At 36.2% G+C, this 22558-nt stretch overlaps 2 protein-coding genes across 2 annotated transcripts in view; one reads left to right on the top strand and one right to left on the bottom strand.

Moving 5' to 3' along the window:
- Positions 1 to 2922, top strand: part of LOC121860948 (prefoldin subunit 5-like) — a 12153-nt gene extending 9231 nt beyond the window's left edge. The window contains exon 5 of the mRNA XM_042358347.1: positions 108 to 2922. Within this exon, the coding sequence (XP_042214281.1) occupies positions 108 to 223 (116 nt within the window). The 3' untranslated portion in view covers positions 224 to 2922. The remainder of the gene's footprint in view (positions 1 to 107) is intronic.
- On the bottom strand, positions 1469 to 22558 carry LOC121860947 (cullin-1-like). The gene is made up of 18 exons (XM_042358346.1): positions 22284 to 22558; positions 16049 to 16218; positions 15643 to 15717; positions 13492 to 13641; positions 13043 to 13120; positions 12425 to 12565; positions 12135 to 12234; positions 11229 to 11383; positions 10639 to 10832; positions 10214 to 10313; positions 9593 to 9853; positions 8850 to 9032; positions 8414 to 8563; positions 7806 to 7924; positions 7350 to 7434; positions 6699 to 6881; positions 6064 to 6234; positions 1469 to 4236 (listed from the first exon to the last, which is right to left on the bottom strand). The coding sequence occupies exons 2-18, from the start codon at positions 16211 to 16213 to the stop codon at positions 4156 to 4158; spliced, it is 2391 nt and encodes a 796-aa protein (XP_042214280.1). The 5' UTR covers positions 16214 to 16218; positions 22284 to 22558; the 3' UTR covers positions 1469 to 4155.

The raw sequence follows: 22558 nt of genomic DNA, 5'->3' as shown, positions 1-22558 counted from the left end.
CCAGTATTTTGGGGGGCATTGGGAAGATTATTTAGAGGGATTTTTTTTCCTCATTTGAACATATAAAATTGTATTGACCAAATATTCCAAATTTGTCTTTGTTTCAGTTGTTATGGACATGATGGAAGTGAAACTTGATCAGCAGTTAGCAGTGATACAGCAACAACAGGCTGAGGCAGAGGCAGCAAAGGCTGCGGCTAAGGCAGCTGAAGAAGAAATGTGATAGTAAATAACTTTTTTTGTCATCGTCCGTAATATATAAATAATGCAATATTTAATTAGGCATCCTTTTTATTTACGTCTTAGGTACATCAATCTGTATTTGGGCACGACATTTCATTTTGCTATCAACTAATATAGGCAAAAAATTATATGGTAATCAGTATTTGGCTTACAGAAGCTCAGCTTACAATATTAAAGTTTCCTGTGGAAAAGAATGTCTCATTCTCTAGTGATTCTCATGAGAATATTCAGTACAGGCAGTCCCTGAGTTATGACCGTCCAACTTACGAACAGGATCACAATACCTGTACAGTCTTTGCCAAAAAAATTTAAATTAAAATTCCATTTTTTACATTTTCATTATTCTATACTGTATTGTTTAACATCACATACAGCTGTTTTCTCAGTCCACTGGGAGCTTGAACACATACAGGAGGTAGCTCCCACACATGAATGGGTTTATTAAACACCATTTTGAGGCCTCTCGCCAGTCGGACGCATCAATGATGTGTAAGACTGGTGAGAGAGACCGCAGAAATGCATTTAAAAAGCCCATTCATGTGTGGGAGCTAGCTCCTGAATGTAATGACAGAGAAAATGGCTGTTTATTTACATTATTTGTTGTGTGGGATATTATTGTTGTTTTGTATGGGAAGGTTCCAGGAATGTATACCTGTCGTAAGTCGGGGACTGCCTGTATGCAGGCACTCCCCGGGTTACGAATGAGTTCCGTTCCCAAGGACATTCTTAAGTTGAAACACATACCATATGTGCATACCGTACTTATAAAACAGTGTTTAAAATCCCACTATATTGTAGTCTGTCCTTATATACATCTAAAATCACTTAAGAGAAATGACAAAATGCAGTAAAAAAAAAATGAGTCCTCAGGTAAATAAAATACTGTAAATTTAAAGTTTGACCCTATCGGACCTCGTTCGTAACCCGGGGACTGCCTGTATAGGTCAAATGGTTTTTAAGTCGTCTTATAAAACTAAATATATTAAAAGAAAAAGATGCATGCAGCCCTATTTTCCTTTGTCATTGAATAAGAAATCTGTGTTAATAATGTTTGTTGGTTGTGTATTTTATTGAAAAATTAATGTTGATATGGCTTTACTTAATGAATTTATTGTTTGTTTTTATTAATTTTATATTCATCTTTTTGCCTCAACTTCTATTAGTAAACTTCAAAGTCTTATGCCTTTGTAAATTACCCTAACCTATGGGATATTGAAATAATTTATAACATCAAATAATTTATTCTATCCCGTAAGCCAACAAAATGGTATTCTAGAACAGTTGATACTATAGCATTAAGGTTTTACATAAAAACTCTACAGTATTTACAGAGATGATGCTTCCTGTCCCTCACTACCTGCATTATAAATTCTTACCCAAAACAGAGGAGCCACCTGCATGGGGGTGCTATTCAAAAGGTGCTGCTTCCTAACAGATTATCATATACCTGTCATGGAAATGTCTTACTCATAAATTAAGACCTCTGAATTCTGAAATGCATGCCAAGCCATGCCTTTATCTAAGCAGCATTAACAAATATTACACATGATAACATCAGCCACTGACATGGTCAGCCAATACTTCAATATTTACAATTGCTCCAAAACACAATCTCACTCTGTGATTAAAACACTGAAACAGGCTTATTAGGCTAAAAATGCTATTATACAGTGAGCTGAGGGACAGCCATGTGACAGTTCTGCGATAATATGCCCTGGGGTATTACATCAATAAAGCTCATTATTTGCCTCCACAAACAAAGTCCTCACTGAGGTAAAACCTATGGAAATGTGTGGCTAAGTATGTCACAAACCTAACGTGAATCTACTGTTGCTCCCACGGGTAACAACAGTGGTGGGTAAATGAAGTTCATGAGCATGAAAAAACAAAACAGTCCTGTGGCACTACCCTCTATGAAGGAAGGAGGCAGAGTGAATTAAGTGGCACCACACCTGCAACTGAAATCACAAGTTCATGTGTAATATGAGTTGGGGTACAACATAGGAGAGCTAAGTCCCTCCATGTACAAGGTGTCACACAATACTTTCCTCCACATAATGTTTGATACTGATGGACAGCTGATAACAGCATTACATGATATATGCATATAATGCAAGCATTAAAATATATGGAGTGATTACTTGCCACAGCCCTGTTATAGTGCATGGATATAGCTCATTCAATATAAATATTTAACAAAATCATGAGAAACTTTGAGAAAGGACATTATAGATTGCCAGTAGCACAATACCTTCATTACAATAAATGACTGTGTGGACAATTCACTAATTGACATTGAAAATAATGATTTTACTTTAAAATTGGACTTTGTATTATGTACTAAAGATTTTTCTAGGGACCTGAAAGACTAAATGGGTTAAATCAGATTAATGAAATGAGGTTGTCAATTTCTGTTGTAATAATAACCTGACCCTACTTAGTATGAAGAAATACTTCTTGATAAAATCCCTATGCTCGTACAAATTTTTTGCATTTTGAACACGTTTCCCTGAAACAGTGGACAATAAAATGTCGATATAACATTTCTGAGAAAGCTCTGAAAAATGCTGAAACAAAAGAGTCTAAATTATCTATGTATTCCATAACACTAAAACCATTTTGATTAAGATATGTGATATGAATTTTTGTTACATTGTTCAATAAAGATGTGAACTGAGATTTTGGCTACTTATACAGTATTAACGTTTCTAAAAAAAAAAAAAAAAAAAATTGGACATACAATATTTCAAAGATGTGACAGATCCAATCTTGTTTGTAAGTACAGTACTCTTATAAGTTTCTTTAATATTCAATATATATATATTATATTTATTCCCCTTTAATTATTGAGCCCTGAATGAGAGAACAGGTCATGAATATCAGCCCCTGGACCACCTTAACAAACAGATCACAGAAACAGCATCTTATACACTACAATAGTGTGTATGTGTGTGTGTGTGTGAGAGTACGTCAATCTGGGATTGTGGACTATGCAAAACTAAATTACCATTATAGCAAGTTTGTCATAAAAATACTGCTATAAAGCGGATTCCTTCATTAATTATGAAACCTTTCCTGTACTCATTAGGAAAAGAAACAATCGAAATGATCATTTTTTTTTAGAGAAAATATTTCAATTTCACTACAACTGAACTGTTGGTAATTCAAATGCCCTAAAATGCCTAATGAGTGGATCTCTGGTATTTCCCAAACTGGGACTGAAAGACTCGATTCTTATAAAATGTTTTGATGTTCAGGAATAAGATAAAGCCTTTTTTTTATAATTAAAGATAGACACTGGAGCATTTCACAAAGAGCAACAGGAAAATAGCCTGATGCAAATACACTGAGATGTGAATCACATGACTCAGAATATTTTGAATGGGATTCACCTTACTGCAGACTCCCTTTTCTGGTCACAAAACAGAAAATGAGACTGCTTAAGTATTCTTTAGTTTAATGTTTGCTGAAATAACCAAATAATATATAGCAAGAATATATATCATAGTAGGATGGATTTTAATGTACAGTACTTTTAAAGGAAAACAAAATTCAAAAATTCATCTGAAAGAATTCAGCCTATTTAGAAAATCATAAAGCTTGAGAAAAATATTTAAACCATAAAACATTTTTAAATTTCAACAAACAGTTTGACCTTTTAGGTGATGAATAGGCCACCAAGTTGTTTACTATGATGAGCATTAGTGATTGTGTTGACAATACTTGTGACTGGGTCAGCACATACAAGCCTTTGCATGAATATACTGTGATGCTTATATTTTCTTTTGAGAAACACCTCAGATTATTATATAAGGCCTGAAGTGGCTAATCACATCACACTTTCATATGCTCCTACTTACTCTATTCTGGCCATATTGATTCCTGATGTCTCTCTATTTATGCACGTACATCTTATGCGAGGTAACTGTAAGTGTCCTTCTGGCCATCTATTCTCTCTAGGTATTCTTTCTCTATCAGGATATCAATGCATCTCTGAAACAAATAAGAAATACACATTAAATGTTAACTTTAGGTTTTAGGGAATTTAAATAAGTGAAAAATCTTGTGTATTCTAGAAGATACGCTATGAAGGTAGATACGAGAAAAATAAGAATAAGTCAAACAAATACCTGTACAGCATCTAACAATCTGAAAGAGCTACTATAATGGGGGATATAATTTTAGTGACAATAAATGGCTACTGATATGCAATATATCATCAGTACTAATGTATAAGCATGCTTATCTTTGCTTCCATTACACTCCTTTTTCCCAAAAGGTTCATTCTTCAGTATACAGGTTGTACCACTCCAATCCTGCACCCTCAGGACCTGACAAGAGCTGGACCATATAATTTTCCAAACCATGGGTGGTTAATATATTTCTATACTAAAAAATGATACAAGCTCACGTACACACAGCCTCACGAACGCTGCCTTTGCCTACCCCATAGAAACAGGATTCCTTCATGCTGCTGCCCCCTCCCCCACTCAAAGTGCTAACTCACACACAAAGAAATGTTTATTCCCTTTTATGATTTTTCACTGATTTTTTTTTCCCATTTTGAATGTAGGATTGTGTGTGCGTGTAACTGAGTATAAATAATGAAAGTTATGTATATCTACCCAAAATTACGAGTTGAAAAATAACCATAAAGTGCTCACAGCTCGGCCAGGTAGCGAAAAGTCTGAGGGGAAATGGATACACTAACAAGTGTGACATGGTAACAGTGCCACCAGCAATGTAAATGTTCAATTGTATCAGGTATTTGTAGATTTAAAGTGGCATTTATAGTGAATGATGATGTTCTTTTCAGGTAGAAACATAAAAAAAAATCTAGGCGTACGGCAGGCAAGCCACGGATAAAAGCGTTGTATGGAAATGCATGAATATTAACTCCTCAAAAATATTACACATATATAGTTCAACCCTCTACTTTTTGCATAAAAATTTGATCATAAAAATTCTAACTATACTCGAGTACTGTATATAGTTGCCAAATATGACTACTTACAGGCTCACTACAATATTTAATGTTTAACACACTTTTTCAATAATGTATACTTTCTACAATTATAACAACTAGAATTTGAAAGCTTTGTACTTTAAATTATGACTTGAAAAGATGTTGCCAAACATTTTATTTTACACATGGTGAGACAGCCTGTTGAAGTTTTATCCAAACAACTGCCATTAGGTAATAATAGCTAACCAACACAAATCTAGGAAATGGCTGTAAAATAATCTTGTTGATAACACACATCTATAAATCGATTCCCTAAAGGAGCTTATGTCTGATGTATTGGTGTCTTAACTACCCTTTGATCTATTCTCTCCTTAATGTCTTAATTCTGTTTTATCTACCACAAGTATGAGATCAAAAAGGTCATTGGATAATCACAGCTAAATCATGCAAGTGTGGAAAATTACTGCAAAAAGTTGTTGTTGGATACAACGTACGTTGTCTCCCTCTACTGAATGCATGTACAATATTACACCGTCCCTGTACACTCTTTATTATCCAATTTTCTTGTACCTTCTCATTTGTATACTTACACCAATTAAAAAAACATTACCTAATTTTGAAAAGTTACAATTACCAGGCCCAAAAGTTGAATTCTACAAACTGCCTGCATGGATACAAGAATCTGCCTGTTTTCAGTTAAAAAAAATAAACACTTTAAAGATTGTAGGAGAAGGTGGCATTTTTTCATGCAAATTAAAGTATTATTGATTTGAAATTATACAAATTACTGGAATATACCAGTAACTGAAAAGCAAACACAACTTAAAGACTAATGTCAATCAGTGAGCACTTACCTTTATGGTTGGTACGCGAGGTTTGAACCTTGGAGTTAACTGGTTGAGAACTTCCATGAGGAGCTGCTGATGCTTACACACTTTCCTCATCTTCATAATTCGAACTATGGCTGCTTGGATCAGTAGCTTACGATCTTCCTCAATATGCTTGTGGGTAAGCTCTTGTTCAATCTGAAGTAACAAAGCACGTCAACCATGAAAGTTTTACGATACATAATCAAATATTCTGATTGGTCAAAGTTAAAAGATAAACAATTAAGCCAAGAGTAACCAACACTAAGTTAGTGAGATTATTACACAATGGAGATGGTCCAGAAAACATACTGGATGATCTCTTGGTGATTTATTATTTCTATTGTTCAAAATGCTGGACCAAGAAACATTCCAAGCATTTACTGTCAGTCATTCACTCTTACTACTATACTGTATTTGTTGTGGTGCTTCCCTTCCATGGTACAGCCCTAAAATGCCAGTCTTGTTTATCCCTGTTCCTTCACACGACCCAGCAACTATATGTCATTAGTAGCACATCCGTCTCGCAAAATTGCTCAACACTTAAGTATCTAATACTGTAATACACATACATACAACTGCTTTCAGTTTTTGGTACCTCAAAATAAAACCTAATCACTCACCTTCATCTCTGTCTTCATTGGCACATTAATGTTGACCCTGAGTTTCTTGTTTTTGTATCCAAGGAAAAGGTTGACCCGTGAATCCAACGAGATGTCCTCATCATCTTCTGATATGAGTAGCTTACACTTGAGTAGGATCTGAACTACTTGAAGAAGAATATCTTGAGTAATGCCAGTCATCTCCTGTAAAGGGGACCAAACATTGTATAAGCACCTTGAGGCAAGAATATTGATATATGATGGCGTAACATCTCTACCGTATTATAATGATAATGGTAGTTCTAAGCAAGTGGGGAACCTCTTGTAATTTGATTTTATGGATTTCAAGAGTTTCACTGAACATACCTGAATTTAAGGTATATTGCATGATGAAAATAATAAAACTAATAAAAAAATTATATGCTACTTAACTCCCTGATTGTAATTCATCATTTGTTCTTTTTGCAATAAAAAAACATGAAAATGCTTGTCACTACACAGTTTTATATGTGATGTCCTGCTTTGAAAGTGAAGAAACCTAAAAATCTCTTGCTAAACATTACCCGAAATGTTGAAACTCTTCCAGTATAGCACTGTATCCTCATCATCATAATGTTATATTTTAATTTGCCAAGTTTCTCTATTCTGACAAACAATAATACCAAAACCTACTTGTAAATGGGCAACACTCCATGACACTGCATTGTTAAACTGAAGTAACACAGCCATTTGAAACGTTGATGCTTGTAGAGTGTACCTGCAACAAAAGGCCATAGGGTCAGTTAATGCTAAAAGGAAACCAAAATATGAAAACTTTCATCAGTCTAATGAAATCGAAGATTTTCCTGAACCTATGATTTTTTCTTCACCCTTTGTCAGTACAATACCTAAACAATTCACATCAAAAAACACAATAGTTTCAAGAGGGATCCCCTCTTCCCCAGCAATACTGCAAGATTTTTCCTTCTACACTGCAGGATAGTAGGTATAGGACAGGCTTAACAGTTCTATGACCTTAGTGATACTTGCAACCTGGGTAGCTAATGGGGTCATCACAGTGGTATACACAAGTTGATTTTACAGTAAAAATAAACATATTTAATAATACAAGAAAAGTATAATAATTACCTATTTTTGAAGCAGTTTGTAACAATTTCACCCTTTGAAAGATGGAACAACCAATTAAGCTTACGACCACTGTGTTGGCTGGAGTAGAATGTTGTGAATCTGGACACACTTCTTTCCAGCTGTTGGCAAATGAAAGATGAACAGTTAGTATAGGCAGTCAACAGTTTCTGCACTCACTCAAGAAAGTTCCCTCTTCCATCACACTACTATACTGTATTTTTTCCCTTTTTTTGTATACAAGTCATTCTATTTACCCCACGTTAACCTAAGCTACAATATTTCTGTCATTCCTAATGCCTTCTCTTCTTGCACTTACTGTCATGTTCCAAATCCATAAATGTTTTGGCATTATTTCTTAAAACATCCCAATTTTTGTCTTGCCTGATACAATTCTTTCTCATTTCTCTACATATTACTTTCTTCCTTTCTTTTTGTTACTCAATGGTTCAATTTATCCCCCTTGTACATTTACTAACAATTCCACTCCAAAATATCTGAACACTCCATTTTCTCTATTCTACCTCACAAACTCTTTCCCTTCTCCAGAATCTTTTCAATTCTTTAGTTGTAGTAAAACTATGAAATTACATTAAATCCAAGAAGCTCACCTCATGAGGGAGAGTGAATGTCTGGGACTGCTGGAAGGGCCATGACCCAGAAGACAGAACCTGAATAGCAAAATCTAAGTCTAAAGGCTCATTGCTGCAAGCAAGGTGTTTCCTAAATTGGTCATTCAGATCCTTCGACACACCAATATCCTGTAATGATAAACACAAGTTAGATATGGCATAATTCTTAATGCAATAACCAAATCATATTTATAATGTGCATTTTCAGTAGTTTATCTTTATTGTGCCAAAAAATAAAAGATAAAGCAGAGGAATGTGTTTTACTTTGGGCATTTCACCACAGCAAAATTCATCATGGATTGTACTATTCTGCAAATATTGGATGAATAAAATTCCCAAGTGATCTGGGTATGTAGCTTATTCCTAGGGCATCAATGAATGAGAAAGACCACAATAAAGGACCAAGACAATATACCTGGAACATTCTCTGTAACTTGGACGTATACTCAAAACCACAAGCTTGCTTCAGCTTGGATATCATTGAGGCCTCCGCATCATCACTGGCAGACATGTGTTGTACCAATCTCTTGGCCAACATCTTACTGTAGAACTTTTGGAAAACATCCTTATCTTCTATGTACTTAAATACGATCATAACCTGAAATACAATAAACTAAGATTAGAATCAACGTGTTCCTTACAGAGTTTCAAGCGAAAAATTAAAATTTACTGGGACAGATTATGTTCAGGGAAGCAGATGATTTTTGATTCATTCATTCTTCAACCAAAACCAATCACAGATTCAGAGCCTCGGCCAGGTCCTTCAGGTGTACAGCCACAGCTTCAAGGAAGAGGAGGAAACGACAGACGACCCCTGTTCAGCTCCTGTCTTTCCATCCTCTTCCAACTAAATCTTTCCCAACTTCCATCCAATAAAACCCAAGACAATTATTTTTGAAGGCAAGAAAAAATAAATCACTGATGTCGTTACAATAATTTACTTATAAAAAGGGTTATTTCAAGTTTCTGGTACAAATCATAACCTATTCCCAACATTTCTTATGGACAGAAAATCTTGTTATTTGAAGATCGCTTAACGAGACTATTTTTCGCTCCCCATTAGCCTCAGATAGTAAGGACCCCATGTACTTGACGAACAAGTCAGATAATTTATGGTCACCCTCCACACATGCTCACTTATAAACAATGAAAACTCGCCTGATTAAGTGTGTCTTCTAATTCAGCTTCCTCAGGATTTTTAGAAGATTTCTTAAGTAGCAAGTCACAGTATTTAGCCAAGAGCTCTGGAGATTTTGATGATGAGTTGGGATGTTTAGTTACACTGTTGTTATTAATGAAGCGACCACACGCCTTGTCCAGAGCTGCGACGAAGCCTGTGTCGTTGTTGAATGCAGTTAGCACCAAAGAATTGTATTTGCGGTGAACCTCCAAGATGGTCTGTACATATATTTTTGGGTCCTGTGGATAAAAATCTGAATTAATTCTTGTCCAGCAACAGATATATCTATAGTAACTAGCCATCACTTCATAAATTTACAATAGGAATTATAAGAAGTTCTATTCACTGACCATCTTCTTCCCAAACAAGTACAAGGAGGAGTTAAAGAGTTGTGATTATAATACATAAGATACTGTACTCTGATACCGTATATCAATCGCACATAGAGAAGACTGCAAAATTCCGTGGCTCTGCACTGGATAATTTTATATACAAGCTTAGGTGAGTGCAATGTATGGATGGACAGATGCAAATCTATGTGAAAAAAAATTGTATGTCTGGATGAAATGAACATAATGAATAAAACTGCTATTCCTTACATTAACAGCCGAGTCACCACAGCGATCAATAGCTGCCAAGCCCTGGTTAGTAATGTGTTGCTCCAAGAGTGTTCGAAGTTCACGCAGACCATCTGGTATTCTGTAATAATTGCTTTTGTATAATGGCTGTAATAGATAAACTGATATATTCCCCCCACTCTTCTAAACCTTTCCCCACTGTAACTAAAGAATGGCCACAATCAAGAGTAAATATACCTGTAGGTTTTCCCTTCATTTATTATTATTCATTCACTGTTAAAGAAATGTATTACTGTATTTGAATTACCTTGGTAGTTATCTCAGCTTTCATTTAACTCACCGAAATATATTCTTCTGGATAAACCTGATGGAAGTATAGTAGTCTCATCTAACATTAGGTTTTAAAAGTTTACACATTAAAATAATGAAGGAGAGCAGCTACTTACCTGGAAACAAGTTGATACATTCTAGCAAGGTCTTCATTTTTATCATCATTGAGTAGATGTTGGAACTCATTATGGAATATCTCCAGGTGCTTCTCAATGAGGACCTTCTCACAAGTTTTACCCAGCTTCTCTAAAGTGGTCTCGTGAAGGTAAACTTGAACACGTCGTTGTTCTTCTAGAAGTCTTGTTTCAGCCTGTAGAAGTTCATTAAGTCATCAGGGATATTTTCAGATGGTAGAATACAGTATGTCTCATTTCTTATAAACACAAAAATCTCTGATTATCACATCACCCTCTTCATTTATTTCACTCCCACAAGACCTTTCCTGCTCTGATGCAAGTAGACCAAAACTGAGAGTAAAAATGGATATGACTTCCCCTTTATTCCTGTATCTGATTTGTTCTGCTTCCAAACCTTATTTATTTAACCCTGTCACTTCTTACAACCCAGTACCACTTTTATTTTAACTAGAAACAAGAACATTCTTTGTGGAATTTAGAACAGACTCTGTGGAAACTTTTAGCCTACCTAGATTGTGACTCGTGTGAAATTTAGTGAAGCATCATAGAATCCATATCCTAATTCTTACCTTTTTCATATATTCTGTGACTGGGTTGTTTCGAAGGAACTCTGTGCTTTCCCGGGTATAGAAACGTTCTGTGTCCTCCAGGAAAGTGTTTTCAAATGATTCTCTGTATACAGACAAGTTCTGACCTCTTGCACTGGGTTCATCTTCATTTAAACCTAAAAAGAGAGAAAAAAATACATTGTAAATTCTAGAGCCTAACAAAAAAAGGATATATTTTTTGTCATCCCCCATTCTTGTACGGTAAAAATACTTCTTGAGTGATAGGCATTGCTTGGTCTAGCTGGAACATAAAATAATCATGATCACCTCCTGACACTCCACTCTGAGTACCACAAAGTTAATTGGATGTGGCTCCAGAATCAACACAGTACCTCATAGCTTAGAAGTACAGGTTAATATTTCTTAACAACCTGGAATAGTATCTTGTATGAAAGTGGTGGAGAAAAAGAACCTCACGATTCAACTTCATATGCATAGTGAATGGACAAAGGGTTTAGATACAAGCACATGGTTGAAGAAAGATGGGATGACATCACACACACACAAGGGTTCTTTTCAACTATGTAAACAGAAAACAAAAGAGTCATCACTTCAAGGTATGCTCTGTATGATGCCAAGATTATCAGCCAAGATATTACCGGGAAGTAAATTAAAGCATGAAATGGTTGAACTAAGAGATGAAATATTAGCCTAAAAAAAAAAAAGACCCACTTGTAAGATCAATGACAGACAGAAGTTACCCATCCTCAACACCCTAAGATATGTGACTTTCTAAACCCTGAATGATTTGAAGGCTTGCATTACTCTCCCTATTACTTCCCCATCCCTCTGAGGTTTTTATTCCCCCCTGATCTACCCAAATAAAAAAAATGACTGAGGAGCAAATATGAGACACACGGCACTTACCTAGCTCAACGTAGCAGTTCATCACACCGGACACCAGCCTTGTGTTGATCGTCTCGCCATTTCTTTCACGTTCAATTAGTTTTAATACTGCATTTGTTACCTGAAATGCATTTGAATCATTATTATCAAACAAGAAAGAGAATGAACAAATGGAAAAGAAAAACAAAGAGTCGGCAAAACTTTAGCAGCAATCTGGGACGGCAAATATTCATGTCTAACTAAATAACGGAAAGACCCATGGCAGGAGTATTGTTTGAGGATTTTCACATATAGACATAATCTTGTCTTACCTGTTTATTTAGTGGCTGAAATAGGTGGTCCCGCCAAGTAACTAGGGCGAGTTGATAAATTTCATAGATACCCTTATGACCCTCATCACATTCACGCTTCACCCAGTGCCGATTCAAGTAGGCACAAACACCATTCAAAACCTGGAACAAAAAAGGTATCATATTGAGCCCATCAGAATGAAAGGAAGAACATATGGATATAATAACCACACACCAGATGTTTATAACCAGTAGTTACAGCAATAGTTATCAAGCAGTGGGATAGCAGCAATTTTTAGGGAATATTTATGACATGTTGGCAAGAATACTCTACATATGTTCACTGATGTAAATTACTAAAAACATATCCTCAATATCTTTAATTTAAAACAAGTGGTTACTACAGGTCACCAGTGAGCCTACGCCTGAGCACCAAGCTTCATTATACTACACTTCAGTCCCAGCATTAGCAACACAGCATAAATAAAATTACCCTTAACATTTTCTTTGATACAAGATAATGAAACACACTACAGTACAATGAGTGTATTGACAGACATATTAGGTGTTGAAGGATATACATATAGACAGCTCAAGGAGGAATGATCCACATGGGGCCCTGTACAGAATATGACTCACCTTACTAGAGAACTGATACTCTTCCCATTGTCTAGTATAGAACCGCAGTACTTCTTCATCCATCAGATCTACTCCATCCTATTTGGAAGAAATTCCACAGTTAATTGATCTACTGATTAAGCTTTCACCTCACCAAAAGTAACCAACAAGCAAACACTACAAATTTTAACAGTTGCTAAGGATCCCAAAACTTAGCCAAGAGACTGATAGATACATCTACCGAGAGTATAAAGATTAATGATCTCTACCTTTGTATTAAACCCTCTTAATTGTTACCTTGAGAAGTAAAAGGAGTGATAAAACCTAAGTTTTCATAAGTAATTCAATATTTTTTTTTTTAATTGAGAAATACAAACAATTAAGATGCATTAGAGCTAAACTATAATGACTTTCTCCAAGTAACTACAGTACTTTGCTTACTAACACTTTAATACTTTAGTCAGACTCACTTTCATTAATGTAACAAGATAATTCTTGAGAAAATCTTTAAGGCGCTTATACAACTCCAGGCCAACAAACTGAGCACCACCACCTGCGGCTGTGCTCTTTTTGCCCCGTGGCCCACCACTACTGCCAGACTTTGTAGACTGTTGGTGTACCTGTAATATTATCAATGAACAAATTACACAAATGTATTAATCATTTCACAAAAATGTTTAACCCTCAAGATATCTGGCATTAGCATAAAGTATTTGGAAGTTCCACACAGTATATGCAGTACAGTTAGTTTGTGGTGCAGTGTACTGTATCTAGAGTCAAAAAAGGTGACTGAGGGAAGAATGTGCTGCTGGTTGATGATGTAAATTGACAGGAATAAACCAGTTGTATTGTTATGGTAGAGAGTACACTATATTACAGTTGTGTGTGGGTGTGTCTAACATAACAGGTAAGGGGAAAATACAGTATTTGTCTTTTTATTCTGGCCGAGCAGAAAAAAATCCTGAAAGTGTATTTCTTTACTACAATAAATACATTTTTTACACATCATCAATCCTTGTGCTACAGTAATAGGAGGCATAATCTCAAAATGACCCCCGAAAATATGATTATGTATAAGGACTCCATATTTGGCCACTCTCTCAAATGTGAGAAGTTACTACAGAAAATCTCACTCATCCAGGTACATACACACATTGCATGACATTACAGTACACAGAGCAAATGTTTAACAGAACAAACACTATAAACAGTTTGCTGAAATTGCCTCTCATTGCATTGGTTAAGTTTGAAGTTCATACCAGAAATATGTTGATTTTGTAGCTGATGCTAAACCTTTTTCTGTAAATAATTAATGTACTGTGTAAATCTGGTTAATTGTATAAACTGTAAATGAAATAAGAAGGAGAGGTATATGCAACATTGCCTACTATTTACCCTGTAGTCAGTTGGTACATGTTGGAGCTTGCTCAAGAAGACTCAGTGTGGCTGACAATGTTCACAGAATGAAGCCAAACAACACACCGGGTTTAAAAAATGTTAAGCTGTTAAACATACTAATATTTCCTCTTAAGTATATTTTACAATACAGCACTAAAACAACTACAGTATCATCCTTACTGCTGGAATCTTCAATTCCCCAAACTTTCCAATACCTGGAAACTAAAATAAAAATTCAGGAAAATTTCAAAAACACTCTCCATTCTGGGCATTCTAACGAATTTCTAAGAGATTGCTTCATGCACCGAGCATGTAGGTGGGCTAGCTTCATGGAGAACTTGGCCTGCTTGCATCACAAGCTCAAGACGACAGCACTTACTGGTGAGTACAGTATTGTAGTAATATACTGTATTTTGTTTATTTACTATACTGTATTGCACCTGCAGAGTAATGTTTGCATAAATAAATACAGGTGTGTGGCTTTCCAACTGCAGTTAAACTTCCCTAGCAACAGTGCTCCATGCCAGACGCACAGTTTAGACTCAAACATTTATCAATGCCCGGAAAAACTGTAAACGAGCAATTTTTTCTGGGGATAAGGATTCGTCTAAATATCTGGAATCTCTGCACCATTGTTTCAGCTATTGGGAATATTACTGTAGTACTGTATTAATATACAAGCAGACCCCAATTTACAAGGACTGTACTGTATTCTTAAATTCGATATACAATTACTGTATATATAATAAAGTATAGAGTGAGCACAACTCTTTCAGCTGTGGGACTACAGTAGATCATTGTATGTCTGCCAGTACTGTGCAGTGTAGGAACATCAGCATCAGCCCCAATAGACGAGTGATCCCCGAATTTGTCTTATTTGAAATACTGTAGCTACTTATTTATTATTTTATTTTGTGGTGGTTATTCTTTGAATGTCATAAAATAATAGCAAAATTGGGTCTGGGGCCAACTGGACAACTACATGGTGGTTGAACGTGCCATAAGCTGTGACGTTTATGGAGTACCGTATATTCTATAACAGTTATCAGTTAATGGAATACCAGGTAAGAGATGAGCAAATATTTTGGGTGCTAAAATTCACAAATATACAAAATCTTATTCCATTAGATCTATGCATCACTGTCCAGTATCATATTTCTTAATCTTATCAATACAGTACTGTACTGTACTTTCAATGTTCACGAAGGTCAGAAAACACTTACGGAGGTGCAGTAATTATAAACATGTGTGTAGAGTTGCATGTAGCGAGGTCTTGACATCTCTTGACTGTTGTACACCTGTCATAAACATATTAATAATTAGGTTACATCATCATCACACTCAAGGTTGTATGACTGTCATGAAAAGATTAATATTTATGACACATCATCACATTTAAAGGAAAAGATAGGGAATGCCGTTAGAAATATAGTATTAGGAGAGGAAGATTAACTTTCAATTTACTGTACTTGTACTACGAACATTTTCAGCGAAAATTTATTCCATTTTTTCCCCCATGAAATGCACAATAAACAGGGTAGGTAGTAATTTGTGTATCAGCAATTGCTATCCTAACTTTATGTGCTACTACATGCATCACCAACTTAAAAAAACACTTTATTCTCTCACCTGTTCAATGCCTTGTCTTAGATCACCCCATATTTGATCTAAGTCAATTTGTTTTAACCCGTGTGGGTTACTGCTGGTGTTGGTATTGTTGCTGCTGCTGCCACTGCTGCTACCTCCACCACTACTACTGCTGCCTCCCCCTAAACCCCCACGTTGACCCGACATTTCGCCTGCAGTAGAAAAATAAAAAGTAATCAATTGCTATACGTGCCACACTGTATTAATTACAAAATTTACCCTTTCAGCTGCTGTCAGTAACACAGCTACTGAGGGTGAGAGAATAGTTCTTCTTCTACTCCACTGAAGAGAACTCATAACCAGACAGGATTCTTAACCCTTGAGAGAATGAGTAAGGCAATAAGAGGAATAAAGAGAAAAAGGAATAACAATATGGTAACATGATGGCCAGCAAGCTCCTCTGCTGTGGTTACCCCCTCAAAGAAAAGTTCCAAGGGTAGTGAGGCCACACAGGCAGAAAATTACAAGTCCACCAACCCAGATGACCAGTTATTCCTGTCACACATCATCATGTTTCATGGCCCCAGCTACATGTAACAAGACTGTTATCACAGTGTTTATATATGACACTAAAATTATACGGTATTTATCTTCAAGTACCTCCAAGATCTTATCACTGTGATCAAGTTGTTTGGCAGGAGGGTCCTAATCTGGTTACTTATGAGGGATAACAATTGTTTATTCATAACTGTGGTTAATGTAAGAAATGAGTACCTGCTACTGTATCATCAAAAGGGCTTTTTCAAACATCAGCTTCATTATGATATGGACATGTAGGTTAGCTTCTTCTGGAGTTTAAGGCTAATTAATTATATATTAGTCTGTGTTGTAAGTAGGTGTATTGTACAGTAAATATGGTTGCATTTATAGCCTATTTCACTAATTTTTGGAATGTACACACGCCACAAAAAGTTCTCAAACAGCTAGGCACGACAGATTTCAGAAAGAGCACTATGGATCGTGTCATCACAGAATGGTTGGTATGCCTGGTTCCAAAGTAACTTAATTTGCAATGAAACTTCTTCAAAGAGCAATGTTCAAATTTCTTGTTCGTTTTGTTGTGTTGTATGTCTCACAAACCATTTAAGAATTTATTGTGGCAAGTGTACATTAAACCTACACTAGTTTTATTTACAACAACCACACCCTAAGTTAACAAGTTGCATGACCCACTGTCAAGGAATAGTCCGAGAACACCGGACAACTCACCAACTGCACTGGCTAACCATTACCCCAGAACGCGATCCATATTCAATTAACTCCCAGGTCCCCAATTACTCCTGGGTAGACAAACTACACACACATTAAGGTTACCTTCCCTAAACTGCAGTGCAATACAGTACAGTTACAGATATTTACTATAATTCCTATGTATAGTACTGTACAGCATAGACTCCTCAGTGGGATAGAGAAAAGTTATTTCACTTATAAATGCTGAGAATATGAACCACCCAGACCTAACTAAATAATCTTATATAATGCTTCTCACTGTACATATGCACAAAACTATATCATACAGGTCCTCTGCTACCTGGCTCTAGCAGAGTAAATGGATCACCTGAAGATTTACCCCCTAGCTCATTTGACCTTATGATTAACCATCCTAATGAATTATTCTAAGGTGCCTAATCTGCAGGTGTCTAATCTGCAGGTGAGAAAAACCCCTATTCATGCTCACTTTTGCTCCTTTACTTTATTTCATGTAAATTTTGACTGGTTTGTCATCTCCATCCAACAGAGATAGGTTACAAGGTAGCTTGGATTGGGTTACTTCATTCCTCTACTAGCATAGTCTAAAACAGCCTAGACACGACTGTTGCATAAGGATATAAATGCCAGTTCTGTTACACCACACGTTGTTTCTCGAGCTTCCTTGCTAGCTCTGTATTCTAGGTATTAAAACAAGTCAGCATAACTTCCCTCTTAAGAAGTAAACTGGTGGAACTAGACTACAATACAAAGAAAATTTACTCAACAATTGGCAGTTGGACCCCAAGTCTGTAGCCACTTACTATTTATATCAATGGAAGTAGCAACAAACCTGTGTCCAGCTCTCAGTTTTAAGGGAGCAGCGTATGCCATCCCCTGCATACAAAACAAATGGCTTTCACAAACACAAGAAACAAAATATAAATGAACCTTAACATTGATTATCAGGCGAGATATAGTCAAGTTAGTATGGTTGTTTAAGTTACATGGACTGTGGTCAAGTTAAATCTGGTTGGTTAGGTTAGGTTGTTTAGGTTAGGTTTGAATACATTTAAAATCTGGTTGATTAGATTAGGTTATGAAGTTAAGTCTGATTGGTTAGGGTTTGTTAGCATAATTTATTAATTGGTATAATTCCCCACACAGACTATGATATCTCCAGCACTTACAACCACGTCAGGCAAAATTACAAAATATTGATTAAGATGCGAGTGTGTGTGTGGTAACTGCATGTATAGACCAACATCAAGTCAAGAATCATAACATTCCTCGCATAACATTCAGTAACATGTAAAACATTTAATATCAACCTAACATCATCTCCACATGCCAAAAAGTAACATCTTGAAAATAAAACACAACCATTAAAAATATACAGTACTTAAGGTTTAGAAGACAGGGGTGGAGTAGGGTGAGGTGTGGGTGGGGTGGGGTGTGTGGGAGAGGAATCAGTAACATTAGTTAAGTTCCACAGTTTTGCTACTTATTTTCTGATGGGATCTTCACCAAAATGTTTATGGTATTCAAGTGCGAAGAATGCAAATTTGGAGTGAGTAAAGGAGGTGTCACACTGGGCTGCACTTAGTGGATGTAAACAAAAGTCAAATGAATTGTTGCCTAGCATCTGTAATGCCTTCCAGTGATAAATATTATAAAACCTCAATTGGAACCCTGCAGTCAGAACTTGCCCGAGAACTCCCGTACAGTTTCCTCGGATCTCAGTTTTCAGGTGGATAATCTGACCGAGAATGGCTGTATGTATTGCCATTTATTTCTCCCAAAGAAGTAAAATTTTGCCCAGTGTGATGGCCCCGTAAGGTAATAGTGAATTTGAAGACCACATATGAATCAGACCACATGACCCAACCATACCTAAGTTACAGATCAGGGGGTGCTTCATAAAAGATTTTAAAATAAACCTTTTCCATGTCTCACCACCAGATTTACATTAAAAACATTCTGAAATATTGTAAAATTAACAATAAATAAAGATTACAGAGATACACAGTATCTTTACCAAGAAATACATACTGTACTGCACAGGGTGACTAAACTGACCTACCTAAAGCATTAATAAAAGCAGAAGTCACATATCAACTAAGGATTGTTTTATTTGGTATGGTTATCTGCCATCATTATGATTTTAACTCACAGCCTCCCTGGGGCATCACTACTCACAAGACCCTGACAATTTATAAACATTTTCATCCTTCTTTTCTGCAAGCAGCCTGTAATCTCATTTTACCTTTCTTCCCGACAAAGATTGGCATTTAAGACATAAAAACTACCAAGAGGTGAGCATCAATGGGCCGTCTTAACACTTACTCTTGGAATTTCATGGAGGAGATCAACAAAATGTTTACACATCATTGCTCTGGTTCAAGATACAACTTCCAAAAAATCTTTAACCCTTAAACAACAAAGACGTTGGATCAACCAACACACACACACACTGTATTGTTTCGTTGGAATCCCGTGAGATGGCTCTGCCAAGGTTTGTCATATGACAGCATTTATATACGTAATGCTTGGGAGATTCAACAAACCTGCAGTATTTTATTATTCATCTAAATATCTGGCTGAAGATAATAATTGACACCTTTAAGTACAATATCTACCATACCAACAATACACACCTGGAAATATCTGGCCTCTGTAAAGGCACTCAAACTGTGCTGGAAATTCAATAGATGGCACCAGTGTACAACAGCACATTTAATGCTGTACTTATGGCCACCACTTTACTACCTTCCATATAACACTGTACTGTATATGGAAGATAAGCCAACATCAATTGATGCTAGCTGTAGGGACGGTGGCCAACACAGTGATGTTTCATGTTTCTTGTGATCCAGTTTTTACATATATGGGGCAGATTAGGGATTCCTTAGCCACTTAGAAGGCCCACCAGTCATGAAATTCCTCATGGTTGGAGGTAAAACACACAACAAAACTCAAGGGTTTTTGATATTTTAATAAGACCAAAATATTTTATCATTTCATTTAACTTTGGAACTTATCATTACTGTATGAGAACCATGGTTACAGTACAACTCGGCCCACATCCAACTCGGACCATATCGGATAACCAACTCGGACCACTTAGGTTAACGAACTCGGGCTAAAAAGTAAAAGTTTATAAATTTTTGCACGAATGACGAAAGAACAATGATAAAAAGCAGCATAGATTGCAAAAGGAGAGGGGGGGGGGATTGATTTGTTAATATTTATCTTTTCATTCTATCTTATTAATTTACGTATTAATGTACAGTAGCTGAAACAACTATCTGTGCATGCTTTGTGGGAAACAATGAGACCATGGACGATAAATTTTGGTATATGAGGGCTGTCACTAGTCACACGTAAAATTTCAGAGGATATCGAATAACGACCCCCACCTGCACAGATAGTTGTTTTAGCTACTGTACATATGTGGAAGATGTGATCTTTTTTTTCTTTTATATATATATATAATTTTCTATTTAGTTCACAATTAAGATCACTTTACCTGGAAATCTGACACTGCCACCCTCACAAAATATGACAGTTGAGGATGACCTCATCATGAGATCTGAGGTTGACGAGTTCCACAACAATATAAATAATGAGATACTTAATGCACAAAGGCAGAACATACCATACAGGAAACTCAGATCAAATAAAAATGACCCCAAATGGATAAATAAGTACAGTATTTAAATATTATTATTGGCAAAATGAAGGCTATAGGTTGGAGAATAAATCGTGAAGTTTATCTCCGAGATCATTATAAGGTATTGGCCAGTAGGGTTAAGACCGAGATATGAAAAGCAGAGAAATAATGAACTGGAGGTAGCAAAGGAGGTCAAGTTAAACTCCAAGAGATTCTTTCAAATGTATCAAACTAAAACACAAGACAAGATTGGACCAATACCGGCGAGCTAACTGATAACAACGGAGAAATGAGCAATATCTGAACAGGTATTTTTCAAGTCTTCACCACCAAAAATTTCAACATAATTCCCGGGGCACCGAGTATATACAGAGATAGTGAAGAAAATAGATTAAGTGAGATAGTAGTGACTAGTAACGATGTTAGTAAGCAAATAGACAAACTAAAGCCTAATAAGTCACCAGGTCCCGATGAGATAGTTGCCAGAGTATTAAAGGAATGTAAGGAAGAGCTTAGTATGCCCTAAGCAAATTTGTTTAACATGTCATTAAAAACAGGTGTAGTGCCAAAATCCTGGAGGATAGCAAATGTGATACCGATTTTCAAGAAGGGGGATAGATCACTATCCTCTAACTACCGTCCATATCAATTTAACATCAATTATAGGCAAATTACCGGAAGCAATAATTTCAAACCCTACTCGAAATCACCTGGAGAAGCAAAAATTATGAATGTGAATCATAGTTCATTGATCAAGTTCTACTAACAAACGCATAAAATCCGTCCTTCGTACCGATTGAACCCTCAGTATTCACTCATTCACACTCTTCGTATTTCAGTGAACCAAAAGAGACATAAAACATATCTCTAACTCATTCCTGAACCTCTTGTCAGCTACTTGTCTGAAGCGTGCAAGATGGGCCGAGTTATTAATGCGTGGGCCGGGTTGATTATTTAAGATGGGCCAAGTGGGGGGTACACCAGAACCACTATCACTGGGGCTCCTTATGTGATGCTAGGGAAGTGACACAGAGGTTCAAGAGCAGCACTGTTAACGAGCAATTCTTTGTGATGCCTAATACTGTATTGGTGTTAGGTGTAATTAAATATAAAACATACCTTACTTCTGGGAATTTAATAGAGGAAATAACTTACACTATAGACACCATATATGTTACTGTATCTTAAATATACCTTAATAGTGGTGTTGGTGAGAGGTACTAACAGGAAAAATATCAATTTCCTGGAATTTAATGAAGAAACTAAAAATAATACATATAGACGTTATATACCTTCACACAATACTAATGAGACTTTAATACTATAATAAAATTCAAATCTTAAATAAGCTTTTACCGTATGTGTAGATCCCAGTGGTTGTGGTTGTTGTGAGGGTAACAGAAGAGAGAATAAAAATTAGTGTTAAGGTTGGTGGTGGGAGACGGTCCTCACTGGTGTGTTAACTACCTCAGTCGTCCCTCACAGTCATGGCTCCTTCAGTCTTCTCTCACTCACTTGTGTCATTCCGCGTCATTCCTCGCCCTCATTATCCAGATGATAATACAATGACACTATACCTTTCTTCACTACCAAGGTAAAACAACCTAACACCTATGTGCGCATGGAGGACG

This window comes from Homarus americanus, unplaced genomic scaffold, assembly GCF_018991925.1.
Source record: "Homarus americanus isolate GMGI-L3 unplaced genomic scaffold, GMGI_Hamer_2.0 scaffold52806, whole genome shotgun sequence".
Taxonomy (NCBI): Eukaryota; Metazoa; Arthropoda; class Malacostraca; order Decapoda; family Nephropidae; genus Homarus; species Homarus americanus.
This window is presented reverse-complemented; position numbering and strand designations above follow the sequence as displayed.

What these genes read in the sequence shown, in the direction of transcription:
- LOC121860947 (XM_042358346.1), bottom strand. Translation starts at nt 16,213, where the DNA reads ATGTCGGGTCAACGTGGGGGTTTAGGGGGAGGCAGCAGTAGTAGTGGT. An exon ending in TAGAAGACACACTTAATCAG is followed by an intron (nt 9,033 to 9,592) that starts GCGAGTTTTCAT and finishes ATTGTATTTCAG; the next exon opens with GTTATGATCGTATTTAAGTA. An exon ending in CATTCACTCTCCCTCATGAG is followed by an intron (nt 7,925 to 8,413) that starts GTGAGCTTCTTG and finishes ATTTGCCAACAG; the next exon opens with CTGGAAAGAAGTGTGTCCAG.